Source organism: Camarhynchus parvulus, chromosome 1, assembly GCF_901933205.1.
Source record: "Camarhynchus parvulus chromosome 1, STF_HiC, whole genome shotgun sequence".
NCBI lineage: Eukaryota > Metazoa > Chordata > Aves > Passeriformes > Thraupidae > Camarhynchus > Camarhynchus parvulus.
In genome coordinates this window covers 95,285,355-95,313,303 of record NC_044571.1, presented here as the reverse complement: position 1 = coordinate 95,313,303, position 27,949 = coordinate 95,285,355, and the positions used below count along the sequence as shown (strand labels likewise).

General features: G+C 39.4%; 2 protein-coding genes across 8 annotated transcripts; one reads left to right on the top strand and one right to left on the bottom strand.

The window, feature by feature from the left end:
- Positions 1–76: 76 nt before the first annotated feature.
- On the bottom strand, positions 77–4,760 carry RWDD2B (RWD domain containing 2B). Of its 3 annotated transcripts, none has more exons than XM_030954023.1 (5): positions 4,690–4,760; positions 3,548–3,766; positions 3,394–3,461; positions 1,927–2,292; positions 77–1,220 (listed from the first exon to the last, which is right to left on the bottom strand). In XM_030954023.1, exons 2-5 carry the CDS (start codon positions 3,752–3,754, stop codon positions 974–976), a joined length of 888 nt encoding a protein of 295 aa, XP_030809883.1. In that variant the 5' UTR covers positions 3,755–3,766; positions 4,690–4,760; the 3' UTR covers positions 77–973. The 3 variants fall into 3 exon arrangements, with proteins under 3 accessions (XP_030809883.1, XP_030809814.1, XP_030809973.1); XM_030953954.1 differs by lacking the exon at positions 4,690–4,760 and adding an exon at positions 4,200–4,407; XM_030954113.1 differs by lacking the exon at positions 4,690–4,760 and adding an exon at positions 4,330–4,396.
- USP16 (ubiquitin specific peptidase 16) lies at positions 4,499–24,794 on the top strand. Of its 5 annotated transcripts, none has more exons than XR_004060917.1 (18): positions 4,499–4,574; positions 7,591–7,689; positions 9,236–9,417; positions 10,052–10,155; positions 12,447–12,550; positions 14,253–14,431; positions 15,406–15,498; positions 16,343–16,473; positions 16,840–16,927; positions 17,418–17,496; positions 18,358–18,449; positions 19,177–19,233; positions 20,080–20,247; positions 20,828–21,497; positions 21,753–21,847; positions 22,623–22,650; positions 23,335–23,488; positions 24,113–24,794. XR_004060917.1 is itself a non-coding variant. In XM_030953532.1 (18 exons), the coding sequence occupies exons 2-18, from the start codon at positions 7,629–7,631 to the stop codon at positions 24,235–24,237; spliced, it is 2,469 nt and encodes an 822-aa protein (XP_030809392.1). In that variant the 5' UTR covers positions 4,499–4,574; positions 7,591–7,628; the 3' UTR covers positions 24,238–24,794. The 5 variants fall into 5 exon arrangements, 4 of the variants coding, with proteins under 4 accessions (XP_030809392.1, XP_030809468.1, XP_030809554.1 ...); XM_030953532.1 differs by lacking the exon at positions 22,623–22,650 and adding an exon at positions 22,991–23,077; XM_030953608.1 differs by lacking the exon at positions 22,623–22,650.
- The last annotated feature ends 3,155 nt before the right edge of the window (positions 24,795–27,949 follow it).

The window sequence follows — 27,949 nt, the reverse complement described above, 5'->3', positions numbered from 1 at the left end:
ATCGCTGTAAAGTATCCCTGCAAGAGGTGTTCCAAGTCCATACCAGAGAACAGAATGTTAGCGATTTTACTGGATGTGTACAGAATAATTTAATCAATATTTAATAAAAATATTTAATCAAAAGAAACCAATGTCTGCTTTTATCTACAGGGATTTAGATGCAGTATCTGCAAAATTAGCATTCATTGATACAACTTTGTTGAAATCCCACTCAAAAATACATGCAACATAATGCACTTCATATTACAGGATTGAAAACTTGGGAACTCAGAAGGCTGAGGATGGTTCCGGAGTTTTTGAGCATGCTATAAGGGAACCCGATCCTTGGTACCCTGCTGCTTTTCCACAAACCAAAATAACAGATGTAGTGGAGACCCCATGGTATCTATCTTACCTACAGAAAATTCTTGTGCCTTCGAGTAGGAATCCTAGCTCATCTTGGTAGCATGAGTAAGACTCTTGTAAACTTGCTACCTCCCTTTGTTCTTTTTTAAAATAAAATAATGATCTCAGGGCTTACTAAACTTTCAGGTTGAAAGTAGAAGATTGTTTAGAAAGCAAGTTTTCATGAACTGTATGTAAACAGTAACAATTAATGTAAATATCATGTTCTCACTCCTGAGATACCCACACTGCAATTTTGTCGTTTCTTATTTGTATATTCATCCAACACATTCCATCTGTTCATCCATCTACAATTCTGTAACTGTCCAGTAGGTTATCAAACACATTTTCTTTCATTTTAAATAGGTATGTACCCTAAATCTCTTTAACACTAGAAAGTGCATAAAGCATTCATATAGTCATTTCCATTATTCAGGATTTCGCTAGATATTTTTTTATAATGAAAACTGAATTCATCACATGAATCATGAATTATTAATTCCCTCTCTGATCAACTGTTGCAGGAAAGCTAAGGAATCTGTTAAGAGGATTAAATTAAAAATGCAGCTGCTGGGGCCTCTGCTGATCTTCAACCCCTTGAATGCCCTTCAACCCCAAAGTACATTTGAAATATGTCAGCACATCCTTTTTCTTCTAAAAAATTATACAGTTGCCCCAAGTCCATATGATTTCCCCGGGCACCATGTGCATCAAAACATTTTTCTTCCAAAGTGGGGAACTTTCGTTGCTTCTGGATCTCAGCATGTCCTCCACCTTCCAAAGAAACATCTTCTCTGTGCCGAATAAGGATTCTTTTCCATGTTAATCTTCTTATCCTGAAAGCAATTGAGGAAATATTAATCTACTTATAAAATAAAGACTGTTTTGGGAAATACTATGGAATAACTACTATCACAAAAGTCAATAAATTCTATTTGTGTATATATATTGACAGAGATAAAGGTTCATGAGCTGCTCACAGAAATACTACTCACATGCAAACACTCTCATAAGCAGAAACTTGAGGATTTTTTATCTCCCCAGGACTGGAAACCTTTAATGCTATCCCTCACAAAATAATTAATGAGGATGTGGTTTCCATTTCAGGGCTCACTTCTATCTTCCCTGTGCTAAGAATTCTCACAGACTCTTAGCTGATACAATCAAATTACAAAGCTTATTTAGTCTGCACCACTCAGAAAGATAAATGATGGGAGCAAAATTAAACACAAATGTGAAGCGATATAAAAGTCCACAAATCTAACACAACTGGGGTACTGCAGTCCATCTCTATAAAAGTGAAACACAGAGGAATATAAAACAGAAATAAATGTGCATCCTGCAGTACCGGTTTCTTTGAGTGTTGCAACCAACAGTACAGTGGATATTCAGAGTTGCACATACATTATAATAAACACAAATACTTTGCAGATCTTCACAGCTTGGCAGGTGGTTGAATTTCCACCTTCTGGCCACATGTACAACATGATAAAATGCAATATTCTAACTACTAATGGCATTTAAGTACAAAGAAGAACTAACCTTGACCAGAACTCTTCACAACTACTTTGTAAACCTTCTACACAAACAACACCTGGCTTCCCTGGCATGCAAAACCCTGACAGAGAGAGCTCCTTGGCCCAGTCAATAATATTCTTCCTTTTTTGCTTGTTGTAAATGTGATGACTGTAGATCCACAATCGAGTGAATGTGGTGACTTCTGACTTTGTGGCATCTGAGGCTGTCATTGAGAAGAATGAAAGATCTTTGTCAATGTAAGCAGCTGCGTGGTCTTTAACCCATTCCCTCGCACTCAGTATGCAGGGCTCGCCACTGAAGTTTTGCATCAAGTATGTTTTTAGATCAGAGTTCAGGAGAATCTGCTGAGAGCGGCTTAATAATGATGACCTAAAAAAAAAAAAGCATATAAATATATATGTGTTTACACTTTAGCATGTTTTTAAAAACACAGAATAATAGAATCCTTAGGTTTGGAAAAGACATCCCAGATCAAGCCCAAACTTTGACTGATGATCACCTTGTCAACCAAACCAGTGCCCTGAGTGCCACATCCAATCATGCTGACCACCTCCACCTCCCTGGGCAGCTCCCTCCAATGACTGACCAACTTTTCCATGAAGAAATTCTTCCTAATGTCCAACCTGAACCTCCCCTGGCACAGCTTGAGGCCATTTCCTCTTGACTTGTCACTGGTTCCCTGGGAAAAAAGGCCAATCTCCACTTGCCTACAGTCTCCTTTCAGGTAACTCTAGAGAGTGATAAGGTCCTTCAAGTCTCCTTTTCTCCAGGCTAAACCACCCCAGCTCCCTCAGCTGCTTCTGATTAGGACTTGTGTTCCAGACCCTTCCCCAGCTTCATAACTTTTCAAAAGTTTTGCTTCAAGTTGCCAAGAAAATCAGGCATAGCTAGATAATATGCACTTGCTATTGATATTTAACTCATATTAGCTATGAAAACATCTTAATTATTATTTAATTGGTGTGCTAGCTCTTGAATTCACAAACAGCACTACCAATCTGTAAAATAAAATCAAGAAAAAAGTACTTGAAAAGTAAGTATGGTGGCTGAACTAATTTTCTGTAATACACAAGTATACTTCTTTAAACAGAAATAAAAAGATCAGAAGGCTGGAAGAAACAGCATTGTGACAATGGAAGAGTAATACCTTTGATTGTCTTTTCACCCCTTTAGTAAGTCTTAAGCTTTATCAAAATAGACACGTCTTTCTTTTTGAGCATCAGACCTATGAACAGTATCTACATGTAACCCTTCTGTACAGGTGATGGCTCCTTCACACTTTTTCCCTTTCCCTCGCTTATTTGATGAGCACAACAGAGAAATCATAAGCTTCTATATTTGTTTTTTCTTCAGCACTGTTGTCAATCTGGCTTAGCAGTAAACCATCAAAAAAAAGGACAGCTTCCTCTGATCATAACCATATTTGTGCAGTACACTCTAACTTATAAATGTTTTTATTAGCAGTTGTACCTCACAGTAATTTCTGGGAGAACAGTTGGATATTTAAATGGTAAAGCACAGGACATAGAGAATTCCACCTAAAAACAAATGAGGAAATATTTACTTCACATAAGCCATAAAATCCCATGAAGTAATACAGTATTTTTAAAAGGGTTTACAATACCGTAGAGGAATTAGGCACCTCTGTCTTTACGTTCAGTATGTACTGAACTTTTGAAGACGGCACCTCTGCAGACTCATTTTCAACATAGTGTTTCAGTTCAGCTAGAGCCAGTTGGTCTGTGACAGCAAACTCTTCCTCATAAGGAAACATGCTAGACAGTAAATCTAACTCTGAAATTTGTATCTCTGCTGCTTCTTGGTTGGCCATTTTTGTTGTTCCCTAAGCAAAGAAAAATACAGGGAAGAAAGACACAGCTTGAATATGGGACAAAGTTCATTAACTACTCATATGAAAATCATGTTAAAGGATCACAGAATACGCTGAGTTAGAAGGAACTCAAAAGGATCATCGAGTCTGACTTCTGCCCCTGCACAGGACAATAATAAGTCACACCCTGCACCTGAAAAGCATTGTCCAAACGCTTCTTGAGCTCGGTCAGGCCGGTGCAGTGACCACTTTCCCGGGGAGACTCTTCCAGTTCCCAACCACCCTCTGAGGGAAAAAACTTTTCTAAGTATCCAACCCTAAACCTCCCCTGACACAGTTTCATGTCCTGCCCTCGGGTCCTGTCACTGGTCGCCAGAGAATGCCTCCCTCTCCACTTCCCCTCCCGAAGAAGCTGCAGACTTAACGGATAGTAATAGTTACGAACAAGCCTATCATAACCGGCTCATGTCTGCCGGGCAGTCTGGGTAAACACGCACTGCCAGCCCACGCAGTTTCTACTGCCCTGAGGTGGGACAGGACGCGCTGGTGTGTCACCAAACCAACGCCTTCCATACAGGGCTGCTACTCGAGTGTCCGAAGCGCTGGGGAGCTTCCCCTGCCTCTCGAACACACCACCGCCGCCCCGCTCGCCACCGCGGCCTCCAGAAAACAGAGGAGGAGGAAGTGAGCCGCCGTCGCACCAGCGCATGCGCGTACACCTCCCGCATTCCCCTCCCCCCGCCCGTCACGGCCCCACAATGCAGCGCGCCAGAAGCACGCATGGCGGCCGGTGACCACCGCCCCTCCGCTGGTGATTGAGGTAAGAGGTTGCCGTCTCCCTCGTCTGGTGGAGTCATGCTCCACCAAGTTGCTCGCCCCGCCGCACCGGCAGGTGAGGCGCGGGAACCCCCCCGTGGCTGCCGCCGCGCTCCTACCGCCGCGGCCACTTTCTTCTCGAGTCCGGACTCGCTCCGCCGGCACCCTGCAGCCGTCGCATCGGCCGGAACGCGCGGGGCTCCTGATTGGCTACGACAGCTGTCGCTCATTGCGCAGGCCAATCGGAAGCAGGCGGGGCCGGGTCACGGGGCGGCCCGGTCAGGGCTGGGCCGAACTGGGGTGCTGCGGGCTCGGGGATTACGACTCGCCTGCTGCCCGCCGGACGGGAAGTGCCGGCTGGCGACAGGGTCCGGCCTGCTGCCCGCCGCAACCTGAGGGTTCCCTAGGCGAAGCTCTCAGGGCTTTTTTCCAGGGTGTCAGTTAAAGGCAGGTGCGCGTTTGGTCGTTTACAAACCGTTCTGTCTTATTTAAAACGATATAAAATGCTTCAGTCGTTTAGGCTGTGCATTCATCGTGTTATGTTTGCCCAATTATCTCTTCATAAAAAAACAAAACAATATTTAAGATAGCAGCAATTTTGATTGAATAATTTAGAGAATATATATTGACAATATAATTTGATTAAAATAAGGGATAATTTGGTTCAGATAATAGCGCATAAGCAAAAGATAACCGCGGGGTACGGAGTGCAGGGCTCTTGGACCCCGGCCACCTCACGTACGAGCTTGCCAAGGGAAGATTCACCCCTTATAAGCCAGGTGTCAATGTCATCTCCTCCCATTTTCGATTCATCACTCTTCCGTCTTCGCCCTCATCACCACCTTTACGGCGCATGCTCCATCACTCGTTTTGGTGGTCGCACCAGTCTTTTGGGGTCGTCCATGATGAAGGCCTCTCCTCTTCCTCTTTTGTCCTTTAGTTCACCTTTGGGTTACGCATGTGCACCAAGCCAATATAATGTAAGCCAAAACTAACATTCTACTATACTTTAGCATCAAAGCAATAAATCTCATATAATTAGCATTTTCCTGGGACCCAACCAGATTTTCCCTTCTTTTTGTTAATTATGGTAACTGTTATCTCTTGCTATTTCCTCCTATCCTGAACATCTGCAGGGAAGAAGGGTAGTAGAGCCCCTCCTCTCGCTTTTCTTATTGGCATTTCAACTTTTTAACTGTTTTTTTATTTCCAAATATTGATTACTGTATCTATATTTATTACTGTTTCAATTTTATAAGCACGAATCATACCTATTTACCACAATCGTGAGGACTTTGCCGTGGTGCAAAGCCTGTCGGACAAGTCTGCCCAGGCACAGCTTGGGTTAAATTAACAGCCCCACCCGTTGATGCTGTCCTGCATTCCTGGCAGGAGCAAGGACAATTTGGAAAGGATTTTATTAATTAAAATTGTTTACACAAGATCAAGTGTTGTAGCTTTTTGCAGAAAAATGTGCTGTAGAAGAAGGTTGTTGGGTGAACAGTTACTTCTTTTTCTGAACAAGGTGAATGCTAAGTTGCAAAAATTGGCAATTCTGCTCTCGATGAAGTGGCTGCCGAGCAGCCATCATTAATTGGGTCATCTGCCCTAAGAGTATGCTCATGCAAACATGCTCGTGTTTGTAAATGGCTTTTCATACAAAACGTCCTCTGTATCATGCATAAGCTCTCCCCAGCTTAATTTTTCTCTTTGATTCTCTTGGTCTGACTTAATTATTTTGGCTGTGACAGCTCCAAGCAGACAGTTGTGCTCTGGGGCTGATGTGCTGCCATGTACCAGCATAGAAATTAATTTGGAAAGGTGGACTGATACAGATTTAGTGCTGGTTGTGTTTATGTGAAGGGTGGACAGCAGGGTTAAGCTAGTCTGCGAAGATTGCAGAGACTTGATTTTGAACCCTTTTAGCTTCTTTGTTTCCATTGTACAACGTGAGTTTAAGTTTACCTGAGATTTTTGGATGATCTTTTGTCAGGTAAGGTACAGGTGCTATAGACTTGTGGAGACCCTGGGGGGCATTCCCTGGTTTAGGGAGTCGCAAGAAACTTACCTCAAAAAGCTGTTAAGACCCCATTGGCTTGTTCCCCTGTTCCTATGTCCCCGAGCCACTCCCTCCCTATTCCCTGATTGGCCCTTACCTTTGTACTGCCCCGAGACCAGGCTCACGCCCAGGCCCCTCGGAGACTGATAAGCTTTGACCCTCCGTGTGTGTGCCTGTGACCTGAACATCTTACTGGGCGATTAATGATATATCTGTGGATATTATGCAAAGGCCCTCTTTGCTTCTTTACCTGGGACTTTACTAGCAGCAATGCAGGCTGCCACACAGACTAGAAACTAAACATGTTCTATCACATGTGCAGTAGCCACCTATCTGAAGCCAAGCACCTGGGTTAGGACTCTGAAGTGGTAGATCACTCTTGTCGAGAAGGGTCCACAGGTATAGTGGATAACAGACCTGTCTGAATTGTTTGCTTGATATGTGGGGAAGGTGATGATAAATCTTCCCCTGCGAAGAAATTGAAAAATTAGAATTTTCATGGTCTGTGTATCTTCAAATATGTCAAGAGTATTTTACTTGTGTCAGATTTCATCAAAGACACAGGAAATTTGCAATAATCAAAATAAAAAGGTTGCAAATTCTTCAAGATTGAATTGGGACAAAACCAATTCTTTTTCGTAAAATTCCCATGGTGTTATTTTAAGTCCTTAAGGTTTATAGGATTTTTGATAACGAAGTTTCCAGTCTTGTTATTTTGTGCAATGCTTTTGATTTAACATTTTAAATCATTTGGGTTTTGTAATTCACACTGTGGTCTTGTCTATACAACAGTTACAATTATTTCATGTTAAACTATAATTAATATTTTTTTGTTTTGAAAATGTCAAATTAAAACAAGTTAATTCACCTCAAGGGACAGCTTGGCCATAGAAATAACTTGTGTAGCAATGAACAAGGACAACTAAAACTACTTTCTAATCTTACTGTTTTTTCTTTTTAGGTCACTCTTCCTTTTAGGAACAATTACAGACAACAAATATGGGCAAGAAACGCATCAAAGGCAAAACTGCACAGTCTGATGAGTCTCCAGATATACTGAGTATGTTGCCTTGGAGAAGTTTGTGGACGTAATGCTTATTTTAACCTCAGAGAAGGCTTGAAAGCTGATTAACATTAGAAGGCCTTCACACTAGTCACTGGCTTTGAAGTCACATATACAAAATCTGGATTTTTAATTGAAACTCAAGTCTAGCAAGAAATATTGTTGTCATGACTTTTTTAAGCATGCTAGAAAATAATAATCCTGTCTTGAAAACTGAGATTAGTTTCTGGTTTTTTAGGAAACTCAAACACACAGTTCTGTACTGATACAGATTGTGTAAAATTACTCAGAATATAAAGGGTTTGTGGAGTCAGCTGCCAAGCTTAAGTTGCATTTTCCTAGTGAAAAGTTCGTTGCAGAAGATTCTTGCTTTAACAGTAAAAGCTGTGACTAAAATACTTTTTGTGAAGCAGTTTGCCTTTATTCTAGCAGCTAATTTGGCACTGACTCTGGATACTTCAGCTCTCATAGTGTATTTTGGTTAAACCCTCTTCTTTCTGTTCTTCTGTTCCAAATAGTTCCTAATCACAGATACTAAATTTTATTCTCCTAGCTCCACTGGATCTCACCTGTGAATTTTTTTTGGACTTGTTTACCTTGGTTGTTGTAGCTTTTTTTTACTTATGTTGTGTAGCATTCTCTTCTACTACCTTATCTAATCTTAGGTTACAGATTGTGTCTTTCTCATCTTTTTTGGGGAAGTGATTTGAACCAGATTAATTTAGTTGGGAGGGAGAGCACTTAAGAGTTTAAGGAGACTTGGTGGGATGGCCTGTTTAAGTCCACTGTGCTTTGGTTTCCTGATTGTCCTGGTCTTCTTGTGTTAGCTTCTGTCTCTAATGGATGCCTTTTTTATCTACTTTTGTGTGGTTTGGTTGTTTGGAGGTTGTTTCCTGGAGTCAGGGTCAATGTCTACTGTAACTGTTCCTCTTTTTCTCCTGCAAAGAGACCAGTTATCTTCTAGCTGCTGCTGGCATCTCAATTTTTTGCCTATGAATAGGTTACCTTACGATGACAAAGACCTCTAAAGCTACAAATGAAACTAAGACTAATCATGGTGAATAATTCCACTGTAAGAGTAGTTGCCGATATACAAAAATTTTGTAGATGAAGCTTATGTTTTTCAGGAAGGCTAAAAGAATGCTGAATATCTATGTTTGTGTCTTCTTGGCTAGCATTTGCACTTTGATAAAATCCTCTAATCTTTGACAGAAACAAAACTGGAGGTACAAAAATTGGCACCAATTTCAGCTTATGCCAATAGAAGTTTGCAATCTTGAGGCTGTAATCTTGCCTCAACAAAGATAGTTTAAGAGCTGTCACACTATCTGAGCAATAAGAACAGCTCAAAGTTTAGGATGCAGCAACAGTACACCCATATTGTCAGTGGTGGTAACAAAAGGTTTCTTCCTAATACTCTGATAAATTGTTCATGTTTCATTGGCTCTAGAAAGACTATCCTAGCTTCTGTATTACTGCCAGTGTGTTCAAAGCTTGCATTTTTTATGCTACCTACATCCTTCTTGTGCTTTTTAATTTGTAGAACCTGTGTGCAAGCATATTCGTAAAGGACTGGACCAAGGCCATGTGAGAAAGGCACTGCAGAATGTGGAAGGGCATGTTTGTCAGGACTGCAAGGCAGACAGTAAGACACAAGAGAAGGCTGAGGAGGAGGAGACTGATGAAGGCACTTCGATATGGTTATGCCTAAAATGTGGCCATAGGGTATCTCTTTTGTTGTTAATTTGTCTTAATCCCTTTCAGCGTCTCATAATGCAGCGGAACAAGAGAGTTTCTGTATAAACTCTTATATTCTCTTTTTTTATTGTAAAGATGGTGCTACCTAGATGACTTTATATACCGTAGAGTGTGATTTAAAAATGTCTGCTCTGAATGTCAAATGAAGTACTTGGAAGATAGCTCGAAGACATTTAGTAGGCTTAAGGCTAAAACACCATGTTGAGGACTGGTTTTCCTAGAAAGTTTGAATTATTTTGCAGAGAAAATAAAAATACTCCTAATCTATGGGGTTTTTTTGCAAGATCTTAATGCTCATGTTAGTTCATGAAACTTGTAACTCTGCATGCTGAAGAGGTTTTGGTTCTGTTTCGTTCTTTCAGGTGTTTAGACTGGAATTTGTTCATTAAATGTTCAGTCCCATAGCAGCTTTATTCTGCACCCCGTAATTTATCCATCTGCAGAGATAAATATTTTGAAATAGATATTTGTCTGTTGATCCCAATTAGTTGAACATAATTGAACAGTTTTGATTGTAATACTTTGTTTTCACTCTGAATTTATGTATGTTTCATTGGCAGCCAAATGGATTTTGTGACACTTGTGGTTATCAATATTGTAGGGCTGTGACAGAAATTCTCCTGACCAGCATGCTTTAAAGCATTATGAAACACCAAGATCAGATCCCCACTGTTTGGTTCTCAATTTGGACTACTGGAGTGTGTGGTGAGTTTGTCAGGCAGCACAAGACAGAGCTGGAGGGCAACAGAGGCTAGAATATAATTTGTCCTTTCTTTGTGAGTTCTGAGATTTCTCTCTAGGCATATATTCAAGTGTTTCCAAACATGTCATTTCTAGCAGTCTTTGCTGAGATTTGCAGAATAAATGTTATTTTCATGTAAAATTTATGATTTGGAAATCTTCATAATTAAGGTTGAACTTGACCAACTAGTAAATGTGTTTGACTTAATATTTTACTGTTTTTACTTGGTCAGAATACTGACACATGGACACAAATGTTGTTCAGTAGATCTAAATCTTAAGTTTTGAGCTTGGGAAGAAAGTTCTTTCTGATATGCCCTTAGTGACAGCATTACTTTTATCTCTTCTGTAAATACGATTTTTTAATACTACATATAGACAGGAAGCATAGCTAGAATTAAGAGATGCTACTGGATCAAGCAATACAAAATCCACGTCCCTGGTAGTTTTTTCTTCTCTCAAAAGTAATTATACACTTGTATATATGAGGAGAACCCTAATTTTCTAAACTGTACTATATAGAAATACTGTACTTGACATAAAGAGTTTTTGTTTTGCTTAGTAATGTGGTTTTGCAACTTAGTATCTGTCATTTTGTTCATTTTATATAACATTATTTACTTGATCATACTTAGTACTTACATTTAATGATCACTACTTTTAATGAATTCTAGAATGGAAATGGACATTGTCAGTAACATTATAACTAATGAACTAGTGAGCTTGTCTTTGTGAATTTAAATTAGTGTTAAAATTGTGGGTTTGAAGTGCCCTATTTTCCATGGTTTTTAATCAAAATACATGCAAGTAAGAGGACGTTGTGGAAGTAAGATGTTTTGGCTTCCTTCTAGAATTTCTTGGTACAAACTTGCCCAAAAATGATTAAAAGATTGATATATTGGCTATGAATTAGTAGTAGATCAAACCCACTGTCAAGAACTGTATTTCAGAGTGGGCCTAGTACAGAAATTCGGATCAAAATTTTAACAAAAATTCTAATTCTAATAAAAATTCTTTCATTAATGATATGAATGCGTGACCAAGCCTCTCTGTGGTGTGCATGCATATGTGGTTCAAATTGGATATAAATAATAACTGTAAAGAGTTTAAAGACATGTGGAGAAGAAAGGGAGAGTTCTAGGTATTCACTAAGTTCTGCACTTTTGGGTTTACAGCTGCTGTTGCACTTATTTTCAGTGCTGGTCAAACAGCCATCACTAACAAAACCTTTTCCAATACCTTGATTCTTTCAAGATCGTCTACAATTTTTTTTTGACAGGTAGAAGGTTATGGTGTTAAAACACATCATGAAAGTAACTGTCCTTTATTATTCCAGGAGTGAGAATGTCTATTTTTATTATTAACCAGCTAGACAAGCAATCAGGGATCCAAAAGCTGAGTCAATTTTTTAAATGAAATATGAGAAAATGTGATGACTATAGCTAATGCCAGGGAGGCTGGAGATTTGGGGAAACACTTCGCTGCAGACTTCTGCTTTTAATATCAGAAAATTGAGTCTGATTTATGGTAATCTGAAATCTGCCTAAGAACTGTAATTGGTGTTTTCCAAAATGCAGAAGTATCAGTACTTCTTTAAAGAGTTGATTGGGTGGAACTACAAAATTGGTACGTGTAAAACTCCTTCAGATGTTTGTGTCCTGTCACAGTTTTAGCCTTCTCAAGCCTTTATGACTGCAGCTTCTCTTACAATTTTCTCTAAAGCACATTACTGGCATAACCTGAGCTTCTTTGCTTATAAAGAGACAAATGGGGTTTGTATCAGCAGTAGAAGACCAAATACAAGTCTGCAGGTTTAAGGGTGGACACTTGAGTTATTTCTTATGTGATTTAAATACAATTAAGTATTTGCTTGGCTAGAATATTCAAAATATTTTTCCATGCCATAATATTCATAAGTCATTTTCTTTATCTTAGTTTCTTGATTTTGTCAAAGTTATCCAAGCTTTTCTTTTTCTTGCTGCAGGGTTTCTAAGCACATCTTTTAAAAGTCTAATTTATACTTGTAAATTGCAACTGCCAGTCACCAAAATAATTTACTAAAGATAATTTTTAAGTGTTTTATTTTTGTGACAAGTGGATTGAATTCTTCTCTAAGACTTATAAATCTTACACTAAACCTTGTAATTTTATAACTTTGTATAATGAATTGCATCAAAAAAGTAAATAGCTTAGGATTTTTAAATAATATTAAAAAAATAGGATTAATTGTTTTCTTTTGGGGGCGGCGGAGACAGGTGCTACATATGTGATAATGAAGTTCCATATAAAACTTCAACCCTTTTGGGCCAGACTGTGGATTTTGTTAGAAAACAAGTTGTTATTGACTCATCACATGCAGGTAAGTAATTATAGTATAGGTACAGTAAATCAGAAGGTCTCCAAAGTTTTGGAGACAGTATTATAAATCCAGAATTTACACTCCTTATGGTAGAGGGAAAAACTAATTTCTCCCCCTTTTTAATATTCTTTGTCACAATTCTGATAGCATAAGTGATGTCCTAGCCCATAGGCCTAACTAGATCAGGATTTTGCTCAGCATCCCCTAAACATTTACAGAGAAAACATACAAGAATAGGCAGAAAAAAGGACAGTTTTACTGTGACTTTTTCTAAAATGCGATGTTCAGTTTTTCTGCAAATAAGCATTTGACTTTCAGTACTTAGGGTGCTGTGTTTATTCATCAGTGTTGCTCAGTCTGTCTTGAGATCTAAAGAAAAATTGTCCTTGTTTAAGGATAATTTGATTTGATTTTTCTAAAGTCTTTTTGTGGGTATTTTTGAATGTATTAGGAATGACTAAGTCTCCAGCTGTTGCAGCACATATCCTAATGGAAGGAGTAATATACAGAGGTTTTATCACTGGATCTGTATGTTTAGTTTAGGTAGCTGCAGTGCTTTTAGAACTCTTAAAATATTATGTTCAGCCTGCAGTCTATCTGTAAAGTATTGTTTAAAAGAAAACAAACCCAGCAAAAACCCCACAGTTTCCGTAATGGCAAAACTAGTTTTGTATGAGGCATTTCCACTAGAAAAATTGGATGAATTTGCATATGAAAATAAGTGCTATAACAAATGACTGTAAGAAATTCCAACACTTGGGTGAAATCACAGGCCTTGTGGGAAGTGGAACACAAACATCCAGCAATGCCACGTGGCTGTCTCTGAATTCAATTTTTTCAGAAAGCAGCTGAGGTTTTCCCATAGGGAGCAGAGTTTTTTGAGTGGTCAGTCTTTCCCAGACACACAGTTGAACTTCATATGAGTTGACAAAATCTTCTTTTTGGGTTTGAACTGGGAAACCAATGAATACTTGAGTGCAGTTGTTGCCTGTTTCATGTGTTGTTGTTCATCTATCTGTTTCTTGTCCTAAGATTGTATTGTCTGTTTTTCTTATTTTTTCTGAACTTGTGTTACTTGATTTTACAGATAGTATTAGCTGTCAGCCCTATTTACCTAATAGAAACCTAATCAACAGCTGACGGCCAAACTGTAGAACTAGTGTGGATGTTATTTTTGAAAACTGCCTGGAACTCCCTTACAGCTTTATTAAACAGGCTGTTGAAATTTTCGGCAATACACCAAAATAATTTGGGGGAAAATATTTTTAACTTGTCTTGAAGACTATGAACCTTTCAGTATCATCTGTTTAGGTACATGAAATGAATATGAGAATGCCTCAACAGTGGGAACCATTTGGATGTTGTGGGAGAAAGCCCTCACATAGGTGATTTTGACAGGAACATTCAGAGGAATTTCAGAGTATGTTGGCATAAATGGCTTGTGTACCAAGAGATATTTAATTTGCTTGCTGATTTGAAATAGCATTTCAGGGGGTTCACAATTTGTTGTTTTGTTTGTTTTTTAACTTCTATTACCTAGGCAATTTAAGAACCTAAACCAGGAGTTTTGTATTTAAAAATGAAAGAATTAAATATCATGTATATAAGCTCTAAACATCATAGATTGCTGCCTGCTGTAATAGTCTTTCCTAGCCTATACCCTATAACTGTGTCAACATGTGATATGTTTTTATTATTTCAGTTGAAAAACAAGAGAACAAAGAAGTTGAAAATAAAAAAGTAGAAAAAGACAGCAAAAATAAACAAGGAAAAGAAGTTTCACTTAAAGAAGAAAATTCTTATTCAACTGCTAATGGAGAAGTCACTGTGAAAGGACTTAGTAACTTGGGGAATACATGTTTCTTTAATGCAGTGATGCAGGTACAGGACTTGCTGTTGTTTTTAGAAAAACTTTGAATGGAAAAAAAGCCCCAAAACAAAACAACAACAACCCTGCCTCCAGCATTTTACAGTGACACAATTAGAATGGGATTTTTAATCTGCCAAGAATGATGGCTTCTTTCTAAACATAGTGTGTTGGCCCAGAGAAATACAAAGAAATAGAGCCACAGGTTCAGACTTGCTCTAAGGGTAAATACAATAAACTGTGCTGTCCTTGAGGGACAGCATTTTTCACTGAAATTAAATAAGCTTGCCAACTTCTAGTTATTTTTAAAAAATATGAAATATTTCACCCTTGTGACCTCTTAAACTATAAGAGAGTAGTACTCAAAAACCATGGGTGTTTATTGTAATAAAAATGTCTCTCTCAGCAAACGGAAATCAAAAGTAAATATTGGATGAAAAAAACAGGACGAGCAAGCTGCAGGCATTGCCATCTTGTGTGACTTGTTCAGCTCAGAAACGTAGAATAAACTTGTTCTTTCGTGTGTATTGAAACTGACATTATCTTGTGCTCTTTGGCTTTTGATACTGAAGCTTTACTCAAACAAAATTCCCACTGTACTTGCAGATTTTAGTAAACTGCTTTTGATTTACTTTTAACACTTTAAACCATGCAAATACATACATTGCATTTTATCCTTTGAATTTTTAGAAATAGACACTAGTAAATAGACTTCTTAAAAATCAGTTGTATAAGGAAAATACATTTAGGGTTTCTGCAATATAAAGTAATGCTTATAGAGGGCATTGGATGTCCTATTAGCTATACAGAATGTACCTTTAAATGTTAAAAACAGATGGGGATTCTAGAGTGGTAATTAACCACTTTAGTTCTGTGTTTGGGGAAAATGCTGCTAAACTGGTTGCTACAAAGTCCATGAGTAACGAAGTTCAACTGCCCTTCCTGTTGTCCCTATTTTCCAATCTCTTTCTGTCTTTGTGTTCTATAGAATTTATCACAAACTCCAATCCTGAGGGAGCTGCTTAAAGAAGCTAAAATACCTGGCACAGCGATTAAAATTGAGTCACCTGAGCTATGCATGGTAATATGCTTTGACCTCTGTAGTGTTTGTCCTCACCTTCCAGTCTGTTAAGGAAACCAGCAATACTTACCTGTCAGTTTTAAAGCTGTTCCTATTGCCAGCTTCCTACTCACAGCCAATAGACTCCAACTCCATCCCCAGCAGACTGCCCTTGGCTAGCTAACCCACTCTTTTATAACACCCATCCTCATTGGATGGGCAAGGCTGTTTCCACTCTTTGATAATTAGCACAGCTGTGATTCATCAGGGGCAGGGTTGCTTACAGGCCCTTCTCCTACATGTTCCAGCTAAATACTAACAAGATTAGGGTGTAAAATCAGCAGGAGCTTCACCACTGCTTTCTATAAAACTGCTTCTGAAGTCAGTGGAGGTATTTTGTTCAGAGTGTAAGAGCAGTGATTCAATACTCTGTCGTAGAAGGAGTGCTTGTATTATGATGATGTTATTTAAAGGATGAAAATGCGTAACTTTTGCTATAGTGCCACTTGTCTAAATGCAAAATAGGAAATTAGAGGATGTCTGTAGCACTAACTTAAATAGTACACCTATCATTATAGTTAGAGATTTGGATGACAGAAAATACACGACCTTTTTTAAGAAATTGGGTTTTTTCCTAGTAAAGGTAAGAAATCCAGACTTTGAACTAAGCGATAAATAAGTGAGTTGTGATATCGTTTCGTTATAAACCACACATCATTTTTGTCAGGTAACTGATTACCGTTTTTGAATTTTGGGCATTCTATTTGACAATAACATTTTCAGGAACTGAAAAGAAAAAACTTACTGCAAAACAATCTGCCACTGAATTAAGGCAAAACAGCTCTGTTGCTTTTCTTTCAAACAGGAACCTCAGCTAATAAAACTAGATCAGCCAGGTCCTTTAACACTAGCCATGCATCAGTTTGTGACAGAAATGCAAGAGACAAAAAAAGGGGTAGTGACTCCTAAGGAACTTTTTGCTCAGGTTTGTAAAAAGTAAGTATCTGTACAATTGCATGTCATAGTGGGTATGAAAAAGTTTGTTGTTTAAGACTGTCAGTTTTTCCTCTTTTTTTTATCTCTAGCTCAGAACACAGGATACAAAATTTGTAGAATAATTTTTAATTATTGAAAGAAATCTTAATTTTTGAAAGAAGAGCAAAATAAAAACAAATAGCAGTAAAATGAAAGCTACTCAGTGACATACTGTGTAGCTGGCATCATATTTTTAGAAAATACTGTATGTAGACACTTGTTGCTTTTATATACTTACATTCTGGAGACTTTGTCCATGTATGTTTGCTGTGAATAATTTTTGCTTTATCTCTGAGTTCAGTTATGCTTTAAAATTTCATTTAACAGAGCAATACGATTCAAAGGTTATCAGCAGCAAGACAGTCATGAACTGCTTCGTTACTTACTTGATGGAATGAGAGCAGAAGAAATCCAGGTGAGTGCTAAAGTCATAGTTGTGCATACCTTTCTCTTCGTACTCTGGACCCAGACTCTTTCTTCTGCTGAAGGGAGAAAGAACATACTTCCTGAGATATGTCAGCTTCTGAAGTGTGGTTGTGCTGTCCATAGTACTCACTTGAACCATATTAGCAACGAGACCCCATGGAAAAAGTGGGTTTGGAGTATGTGTAGGCACCCTAAAGAATATCCTTATATTTTAATTTCTGAAACACACTTGCAGAAATTTCCTGGGTTTTATGTCAGTTTTAATTTGCAACTTCTCCGTTGATTTCTTTTCTTTTTTTTTTTTTTTATATCTACAGGAACTATTGTGTGGTTCTACAGGTATTTGTGTTGTTTGTATTGATTCTCTTAGTTGGTGAGGATTATACTTTTTCCTCCATCTGAAACACATCATAAAATTAAGTAGCTAACTGAATTATTTTAGGAAATTTTACAGAGTATATTTGTTTTGAAAATTTCAGCAAATAAGCATTGGAATGCTAAAGGCGCTGAGTGACTCTAACAAACAAAATGAAGAAGAACTTAAAAAGAAAATTAAAGGTAAATTATCACAGCATCAGTAACTTGTAAAATCTCCTTTGTTGAAGTATACAAAGTAGTATTAATAGTATCAACTAAAACATACATGTTTATTTGTACAGCTTTATGACCTCCTGAGTATGAATTTATCTAGAATAAAAGGCTCAATAATTTTAGTCTATATTTAAATGTCTTGCTGACCTTTGTTGGCATTTCCTTCTTAACAGGATAAGAGAGAGTTGATTTTGTAGACATCGTACATTAAAATATGTTTGGGCAATGATTAATAATTCAAACATGTAAGAAATTAAAATACTAGTATGTGAATATAATTTATGCAGCTGCTAATAGTCCATTTTTACCTAACAGTAGTGTAGAAAAACTCCAAACAGTGAACAGAAGAATTTGTTAACTTTTCAACATGACTTAGGAGCTGATCTGACAATTTAAATTCAGACTGTGTTACTCTGAAATTACAACTTGAGGAAAATGGTCTTGTTTGTCTGACAAAAGTTGGTGCTCATTTTTTAAGTTCAGATAGTTGTTTCAGTCTTGAGAGAAAACAGGAATTCTTACTGAGATGCAGTACTTCTGAGAAAATAGGGAAATGCATTTGAGCAGAGAAAGTGGTAGAGGTATTTTTTAACCAAGCTGTGTTCTGGGAATGTATTTTCATTCCCATTCTTTTGATCTACAAAAGATTCTTAATTTAAGAATATGCTGTATTTGCTATCCTGAGGAAACCAGAACAGGCCAACATGTTCCATCACACATCTTGCATGTTATAGTCTCCTTTTTTATTCGGTATGTTGTAATGAGATTGGTTGCCAGTATATTGTGTATAATATTTTTAACTTTACTATATACTTTTTGAATTCTCAGAATATGAAAAGAAAAAGGGAATACAAAGTTTTGTAGATCGAATCTTTGGTGGAGAATTAACCAGCACAATTATGTGTGAGGAATGCAGAACTGTGAGTAAACTGCCTGCTCTGAATAACCTAGAGTGTCATGTCCTGTAATCTGCAGGAGAACCCCAAAGTGACTGTAGAAATAAGACTTGACTAGCTGCATGCTTTACAAAAAGGAGGATGATTTGGCTGGAATCTTTCTTCCATTGTGTTTTAAAGTTAATCTTGCAGTGCCTTTCAAAAGCCTTCCAGAAAAAGAGGTCAGAAACAGCAAGCTGCCTCTGCCAGAATTCTCTCCTAGATTCCCAGTGAACACTTTCCAGTGGTACAGATCGTAGAGCAAATTAATTGTTATGGGGCCCTTTCCTTTTTCATTCAGGGGATTACATTTTCCCCTTTACCACAATGAAAAATCCGTGGGAGTGCCAGGAGGACAGTTAAGAAGATGCTATTGGGATAATATATCCTGAGAATGAAGTAATTGAGTGTATTAGCAAATGGGCTAGTTGAATATCATGATGGATTACAGCTATGAGTCTCTTAGGACCTAAGGTGCAGTCTCACTAGATAACTGAAATTCATAAAAGTATTTCCTGCTCATTTCTGTGGTAATGTGACTGCTGGATTTTTGGTCATTGGAAGCTATTTGTGGAGGTAAATGAGCCGTGTTTTACAGTTGAGTGCACAAGTAAAAGCGGGCCTTGAATGCACGTGTGCAAATACACCTATTGACAGCAAGCCAGCTGTTTCCAAACGAAATTAAATTGTTCTCTTGATTATTCATTTAAAGGTGTCCTTGGTCCATGAGTCTTTCCTTGATTTGTCACTTCCTGTACTAGATGTTCAGGTAAGAAACAGTCATAGGTACTTTTCAGCTTTTATTTTTTTTATTCATGTGAAAACACTTATTATACAGTCGTTAGGAAGAGTATTTCAGCTTCTTTCTAGAAGTCTCTTTTGCAAGTCAAAATTGCCCAGAAAGACAGAGAATAAGATTTTTAATGAGAGTAATTCCTGTAACTTGTGGCTTATAAATTGTCTCTGGAAAATCACACAGATTGTTTGAGTTCCTTGGGGGTTTGTTTTCACATTTTTCATCCATTTTCCTGCACCGAGTTCAAGAACACCTCTCCTAATATTCAGGTTATGGAATAAAGATAAGAAGTGTTGATAGGATAGTATGTGAATACTTATTTGATTAATCTTCAGACACTCAAAGTACTTGATTTGCTTTATGTTTTGTATTGATAATCTCTATGTGTAATATTTCAGATTTTTTGTGTAGCACTGTTTACTCATAAACATTGGAATAGAATCCCCAGAGCCAAAGGGGTCATGACTTCGGCCACAAACAAGTTTCCTTTTAGCAGAAGCAAACAAATTCTGTGGCAGACAGTTCAACAGAAAATGTCTCTGCTTGTGTAAAGCATTACTCTTCAATGTATTTAATGAGATCTGTTAGAGGCAAAGGTGATGTTGCCCCTTTACAGGTTTAGATTTTGGCCCTCAATAGCCTTACTTTTCATACTGTTTCATTCTGTTTCATATGGACTCTCTGAAGTGAGACACTCCTTCCATTAACATCAGGGTGTGAGTGAGTTGTACGTTACATCATTAAAATGTTAACTTAAGTTCAAAACTCAGATAACATCTCTATTTCTGTGATTGTTCTGTGGCTTTTTGGGTTTTGTAGAAAGGGAAAATTACAAAGAGAGAAAATGTTAAAAAAAACAAAGAAAAAGAATCTGAAGATGAAGAGGATAAAATTGATGACCATTACCTTAAGCAGAAATATGAGCCCCGTGGTACAAGTAAGCACCTTCAGAAAAAAATGAAGAAACAGGCCAAAAAAAAAGCCAAGGTTGGTTTGGATAGGTATTTCACTTTGTGCTTGCTGTTTCTGTTCAAGAAATTATTTTTTGTTTCCTTAGTTTACATGAAAGAAAAGATAGATTAGAACTTCTCATCTTTTCAAAATGTACAACTAAAAGGCCAATTATACCCATGTCTTTGGTGTTAAGATGTTCTGTTGAGCATTGCTGGGTAGGAATAATATAATAATATCCAGTAGAATTTGTTGCCTATCTGAAGAAGCCTTAATTTGTATCATACTTTTTTCCAGTCATTGATTGCAAGAATATTCACAAAACTTCAGAATACAGACACAAGAAAGATCAGGAAGATAGCAAAGGCATCATTAGCTGTCTTTTGATGATACTGTATAACAGGGAGCAGTAGGAACTATGTCTGAGTGAGGATAAATTCAGTATTGGTGGAACTGATTACCTCTGATCATTAAATCATAGATTATTCTTCCCCCTCCTGCCTTGTGCATCTATGGCATGCAACAAAGATTACAAAGAAGTATTAAGAAATGCTAAATGTAATTTATACTTACTTTGTTTTTTGTACTCTTGTTTATTATGTATTCAAATGAGCAGAGCCAACGCCGGCAGGAAAAACTTCAAGGAAAGGTGCTTCACTTGACAGATCTCTGCACAACTGAACAGCCAGAGATAGATGTCAAGTACAACCAAGAATCAGATACTGAAATGAGCTCCGAAACTCTTGATAAGAAGCAAGAGGAGGAATCATCACATGATTGCAAAGATTACTGCTTAGCTCAGAAAGACTTGAGTATACAGGGGAATAGTACAGAAATTCAGAGCAGGCATGAAAATGGAGGAAAGCCAGAACAAGAGTGGGAAGAAAACAAGTCACTCATGGATCTCTCTATGGACGGCTTAGATTCTCCTATGAAGTTTGTCAATGGCCTTGACAACCTGTCTTTGAAAGAGGAGGATGATGACAATGAAGATGAGGAAAAGCTTGTTACGGACTTCTCAAAACTCCACTTGGGTGCCAGTGACACGAGTGACACAAATACCTTGGATGGCCTTCAGCCTGTTCCTAACAAGACGTGCGAAGTATCTACAGATGACCCCGAAATGGCATTTTGTACTCTGGCGAACAGGGAAGAGCTAAACCCTGAGGAAGATTCAGTCCATCATTGTTTGTATCAATTTACCCGTAATGAAACACTTACCGAGACCAATAAACTACTGTGTGATGTGTGTACACAAAGGCATTGTGGACCAAAGAACAACATAAGTATGACAGACTTTTTTAAAAGAAAACTTTAAACATATCCCTGTCTGCTTCTTCAGTGGGTAAAGGGTGGGGGGATTATCCCTTGTATAACTTTGTCTACTTTCATTCATTGTATTAAAGGGGAATGCTCAGCTTCTCAGGTCTTATAATAGATGACATTGTAACAGTTTAAATAGTAAAAATAAATTCCTGCTGTAACATTTGTTTTGATATAAAACACTTGTTTTAATCTTTGGTGATTTTTCTTTTCTGCAGGTGAAAAGAAGTGTGTTTATACTAATGCCAAAAAGCAGATGCTCATCTCTCTAGCTCCTCCAATTTTAACCCTTCACTTAAAGAGGTTTCAGCAGGTAAGTAGCAGGCTGATTCTTGTATATAGCCTCAAGTTAATATGTATATACATGTACATATGCATGTAGTATTAGCTTAACTTGAAAACATGCTAACGTTACTTTTATTTTCTTTAAAACTAGTCTGGGTTTTTTCCCAAAGTTTGGAAGGCATTCATATGTGGCATTGTCTTTTGTGGTCTTTGAGGCACTAAGGTGTGTTTCCCTGAAAGAATATTCCCTTAATTAACTGGAAAATACTGTTTTGTGAATGTATTCACAACATATTCCCTCATTATTCTTACTGCTTACTGTATTAAGCAGAATCTTAGCATTAATGGTTTCCTACTATTACAGCTGCTCATGGGCTCATATATTTCAGTAGGTATAGGTAAATGGGATCCTTTGCTAGTAACAAATAAGTAAAAAGTTGTCAGAAGTGGAAAAGAGAGGATTCTGAGCCTAGTGGAGCAGAAGGAAGGATGAAAGGAAAGAAAAGTAACTTAAGTTTTATTTACAGACACTGAAGTCACTTACCTGTTTATTCCCAAGTTGTAGAAAAATTTTGAACTCGGGGCTTTAGCTTTTCAAGAGAGAAGGAGGAAAGGAAACGGAGACAGTACCTCTAAATTTAAACCTGTTTGGTGTTTTTGGTCAATATACTTGAAAACTAAGGGAGGCAAGTTTAATTAGATGAAAACCAATTTCATATAGAAAATGGAAATGTGTAGCCTGATCCAAGAGACTGTAATATGAAGAAAATAACATTTATCATCATCTCCTTTTGTTTTTCCAGTTTGATACTGGGCGATTGTTTGATTAAGGTGGGAGCAGTTTGCGTCAGTTCGGGTGTTCTAAGATCAGATCCTCAGGCATGTTACAGTATCTGAGAAGCCAGAGTTGTCCTCATAGTTACTGAAGTGCATTAGAGCTGATTCTTTTTCCACTTTTGCTACTATTACATTAATGTATGAGTGAGCTGAAGGAAATAATACTGGAATACTGGACATCAGAGAAAAAAAAGCTGTTTTTTCTCAGTTTTGTGTAATGTAAAACTAATTTGTATTGTTGAAACTTTAACCTGAAACATTTAGTAACTAAGCGTGGTTTTAGTATGCTCCATTTTAACATGATGGGGTTTTCCCTCTACTTTGGTTGTTTAAGGCTGGATTTAATCTGCAGAAGGTTAACAGGCATATCAAGTTCCCAGAAGTGATAGACTTGGCTCCTTTCTGTACAGCTAAATGTAAAGTAAGTGGGAAAACAATCAGATTCTCCTTTCCCATGTTCTAATGTGCTTTCACAACAAAGCTGCATAGCAAAATCTTTGTACAATGTTTGTCAAGCCTGTTACTTTGTGTGATAACTTGTACTTCACTGCTCATAACTGTGGTGCTTGCATGAATCTCTAATGATCAGTTTCCATTTCATCAGCAAAAAAATCAAAGAGCTTACAATTCTTCAAAAGCCAGCACTTGGCTGACATAGCTGAACTTGTGGTTTTCTAGAATGTGGCTGAAGGGAATACAAAGGTATTGTACTCTCTCTATGGAGTTGTCGAACACAGTGGAACAATGAGGTCTGGGCACTACACTGCCTATGTTAAAATGAGAGCTATGAACAACCACCTCTGTGATCTTGTTCTTCGAGGACAATCTCAAGGTAAATCATTAGAAATATTTTACAAATTATTTCTTACAGAATCACAAAATGGTTTGGGTTGGAAGGGGTCTTAAAGATCATGTAGTTCCAACCTCCTGCCACGGCTGATAAGTTCTCTGAGAAAGGCAGTGAAGCTAGTGAAATGATATAAGGAGTGGCTGAGGGAGCTGGAAGGGCTCAGCCTGAAGAAAAGGAGGCTCAGGCGAGATCTTCTCACTCCAAAACTGCCTGAAAGGAGGGCGTAGCAAGGTGGACATCCAGCTCTGTTCCCAGGCAACCAGTGACAGGACGAGAGGAAATGGCCTCAAGCTGTGCCAGGGGAGGTTCAAGTTGGACATTAGGAAGAAAAGAGGACAAAATAGTGGTTAAGCATTGGAAGGGGCTGCCCAAGGATGTGGCGACATCCCCATCCCTGGAGGTGTTCAGCGGACAACCAGATATAGCACTTAGTCCTCTGGTCTGGTTAACAAGGGAATGATTAACAGGTTCGATTCCATCTTGAAGGTCTTTTCCAACTCAATGATTCTATGATTGTACTCTATGATTTTTGCTGAAGAACAGTAATAGAACTGATTGCTTCAATTCTTTGTAGTAACTTTTACTCCTAAATTTTTCCTTTCACAGCTTCAGAAATTGAGCCAGTCGAAGGTCAGTGGTTCCACATCAGCGATACCCATGTACAACCTGTCTCTGTGTCCAAAGTGCTGAGCTCCCAAGCCTATCTTCTGTTCTATGAGAGGCTGCTGTAACTCATCAGAAGAGCCTTCTTGTGTGTGCAGCCACCTTGTTTGGAGGTCTGAGAAGGCAGACTTGCAAATCATGTTGTCGACATGTTGGAGCTACTCTATAGCAGGAATTCACTTTATGCATTTTAGGCACACTGACAAGCAGTTAACTTACACTTTTTCAAGTGTTTCCACTACTTTTCAATAGAAGTTTTTTTCAAAGTTACAGCTTTGGGTTTTTGTTGAGTAATTTGGTTTCGTTTAGTTTACAGACTGCAAAGGGACTGTTATGGCCAGCACTGCCTTTTTGTTGTAGGACTTTTTCTTTGAGAGCAGCTGCTGGACATTTTGAAGCGGTTTGAGATCTTCAAGCGTTAGAGTGCAAGATGGTACATAGATCTTGAGGGAAAGTGCGTATCTCCAGGGAGCTGGATGCAGTTCAGTGGATGCGAGTTACATGTTGAGCAGCTGATGGCACAGAAAATATCCTAAAAGAAGAGGCTGTGCTGCAGTTGCCTTTTATTTTGAAGCTTATAAACTGTACAGCCAACAATTAAATGATTCCTCTTCCTTCTCTGCTATGCGCAGTATCACAATCTGTCAGTGCCCAAGAGCCAGGATCCACAGCGGAGCTCTTGCCCCCACACTGCTCCCACACAAACAGGGCTGGGCTAGAAAAGCACTTGTCTTTTTCCTGGGCACTGTCAGTGCTCATCAAAATAACCACACCATGGCATTGTTGACTCACAAAACAAGGACATGTACCGAGCCCAGCTCGAAACCACCCCCAGGACACAGCCAGGTCAGCAACGTCCCTGCTCTCAAATCAACTGTGTCAGGACAAAAAGATTTAGCCGATCTTCCCCTTCCAATGCGGGAACCCCTGGGCAGGTGCTGTCAGGGTGACCGCCTTCCAAGAGCGATCCCCTTCTGGTCCAGACGACCAGCTCCCCGAGCCCACCTTAAACTCAGGCCCGGATGGAATAAATGCATGCTCGACCAGAAAATTAAGGAGGGCTCTTGACTCGAGGACTCCAACTGGGTTTTATTACAGGAACAGCGGAGGGTCTAGGGAAGGTAGGGTCCAGGTGAGGTGGAGGGTATGATGGGCTGGAAGGCTCACAACCACAATTGAAGGGTCTCTGGACCCTTCAAGGTCTCTCAAGAAGCCAGAGAGAGGGTGCTGATCTCTCTCACAGAAGCACAAGGCACCCAGGCACAAGGCACTGAGAACCCCGAGTAGGGGAGGGGGCCAGGTATATAACCAGGGAAAAGTGGGAGGGGTTGGGACACAAATAAACCAACAGGATTAGGAGAGAAGGGAGGAGCTGGGACGGGGGTGACACAACCACAGCCAATGGGGAGCGGAAAGGGGAGTGGTTCTGAACAGAGGCCAATGGGTGAACAGAAGGTACAGAGTCTTCTAGAACAGGGGAGGGAGTACTATTTGAGTTCCAAGGCTAGATTTACATAAAGGAATGGAGAATCTTGGGAAAATGTTTCAGTTTCTCACCCTGACCTAGAAGGGAGTTTCTTCCCAGGGCATTCCCACTTCAGTGCCTGACCCATATTCCAAGTGGATACTCTTCTTTGCACTGCACTCAAAGGCCAACACCACCTTCTCTGCCCTAACAAACTTTTTCACTCTTGTAGAGTCTGGTAACAAACTTGGAAACATCAGCCAAAAACAGAGCTTGCAAAACTGTCAGTGGAGAAAGCTCTTTGCTACCTACTGTTTCAATTGCATCCATCATACTACAAACACACACCCTGCTATCGCCACTTTCCTTCTCAGCTCTAGTTGCCATCGTTAGCCTTCAGTCACAGAGTCAGGATCCAAATGGCACTAGGGACTGCTCACACACTAAAGCTACAAGCAACAAAATCCTGTCCTGCAGAGGCTTGGCCTCTGCATTCCCACTGACAGTTCAACAACTCTAACCCAGAGAACTGCCTATTGGGAAAAGCCTTTCTATTCACTGAGACCACCCAAAGTGCCCATCCAAACTTTGCCAAAGAGAAGAAGAACTAGAAGCCCATCCCAAAAGAAATTGCAGCTCCTCCAAAATCCAAAACATCCAGGGCCTGATCCTATACAAAGGTTTCAGAACACTGCTATTAGGCATACCTGCACGGGGCACTAGATACGCTGTACACCAAGACCCAGCGTAGCTGTTTACCTTGTCCAAAAGAAGTGTCCTGGCAGAATTTCAAGAAGGTGGCCTCAAGGAAGTGGAAAACACATGCCAAATGGATACTTTCAGGAAGGAGACTGCCTTCCAAAGATGGATACTGGTTCCATGATTGTACGAATTGAGTCAGTGCTTCCAAACCAAATATGCCAGGATAGAAAGTTACTGCCGCCCTTAAGCTGCACGACACAGCTTCTTATCTGCACCTCCAACACTGGGGCTAAGTTCTTTCCTTCCCAGGAGAAAACATTGCTGCTTTTCTTCAGGAACTTACCAAGTAAAAGTTGCATACCACGTCCCGTACTGACACTGTCCAAAAATGATTTCTACACAGAAGGGGCCAGGACAGAAATGTCTTGCTGGACTGTACCTCCTCACGATACCTTATCAGCTGCCCTACCAACAATGCCACCATATCTTTTACTTCCCAAAAAAGGCGCTCCAAGTCATTTGGCTTTGCCTTGCCTCCAGTACCGTGCATAGTTTTCCTAGCCTACCCTACCCTAGCTTTGCTTGCTTGCCTATGTCTGCCTTGCCTAGCCCTAGAAATAACTTCCTGGCTTTGCTTTGCCTTGCCTACCGCTCTTTGCCTCGCCTTCCATGCAGGTAAGGCAATGCAAAGCAAGTGTAGGCAATTGTAGGTAAGTCAAGGCAGAGGTTGGCAAGGCTGGAGCCGTGAGGGGAAAGCAAATGGAGTGGTAGGTGAGAAAAGTCCCAGAAGTTAGAGGCAAGGCTGGGCATAGGAAGTAATGGTAACAGGAAAGGCTAGGCAAGGCAAAGCCCCAGAGAAAAACTGTAGGCAGGTCAAATATGGGGCGTGGGCACGCAAGGGAATGCAAAGCAATGGAGGATCAGGAGGGCAGGGCAAGGAAAATGTTGGGTTGCCAAAGCAAGGCAAGTCACAGGTACATTCAAATATTGCTGGTACACAAAAGCGGCCAGGACAGACCGCTCTGTCCAGCCTTGATCTTGCATGGGCCATGTCTAATCTGCACCTAAAACACTTGGGTTGCCTGCTTTCCTTTGTATGCAAAAGAATTGTCATTCTGGTCCTGAAGCCCAAGGGTGAAAGATGAATTTTGTGTCCAGAATTCAAGACATGTAAGGATCGATGTCAGAACAAAGCTGCCAGGACAGATAGGTGTGCTTTGCATATGACCTCCTCCGCCTTCCTCTCCCATGTTCCTGAAGCACTGTGGCCTTGAGAAAAAAAAAGCCAGTGAAAGCCTGGAGAATCCTAGGAGAAGCAGGCAGGGCAATGCAAGTTGAAGAAATTCCGCAAAAAGAGAGGTGTTGAATTCCAGGTGGGGGACAGGTGAGCAACGTCATACAAGGCAAGGAAGGGGTTCAAGGGCAAGGCAAGACAAGTGGTGGCTTTGCCAGGCAACACAAAGGAGAGGGAGGCAAGGCAATAAGAGTCCTAGAAGGAGAAGGAAATGAAACATTGGAGCTGTGGAAAGGAAAAGGAGGGTAGGTGAGCAAAGCACTGGGTTGGTACGAAGGGCAAGGGAAGGACATGCATGGGTCAAGAAGGCAAAGGAGTG

What these genes read in the sequence shown, in the direction of transcription:
- USP16 (XM_030953532.1), top strand. Translation starts at nt 7,629, where the DNA reads ATGGGCAAGAAACGCATCAAAGGCAAAACTGCACAGTCTGATGAGTCT. An exon ending in TTGGACTACTGGAGTGTGTG is followed by an intron (nt 10,156 to 12,446) that starts GTGAGTTTGTCA and finishes CGGCGGAGACAG; the next exon opens with GTGCTACATATGTGATAATG. An exon ending in TTCCTGTACTAGATGTTCAG is followed by an intron (nt 19,234 to 20,079) that starts GTAAGAAACAGT and finishes TGGGTTTTGTAG; the next exon opens with AAAGGGAAAATTACAAAGAG.
- RWDD2B (XM_030954023.1), bottom strand. Translation starts at nt 3,754, where the DNA reads ATGGCCAACCAAGAAGCAGCAGAGATACAAATTTCAGAGTTAGATTTA. An exon ending in AGGTGCCTAATTCCTCTACG is followed by an intron (nt 3,462 to 3,547) that starts GTATTGTAAACC and finishes ATTTGTTTTTAG; the next exon opens with GTGGAATTCTCTATGTCCTG. An exon ending in CTCCCAGAAATTACTGTGAG is followed by an intron (nt 2,293 to 3,393) that starts GTACAACTGCTA and finishes TTTTTTTTTTAG; the next exon opens with GTCATCATTATTAAGCCGCT.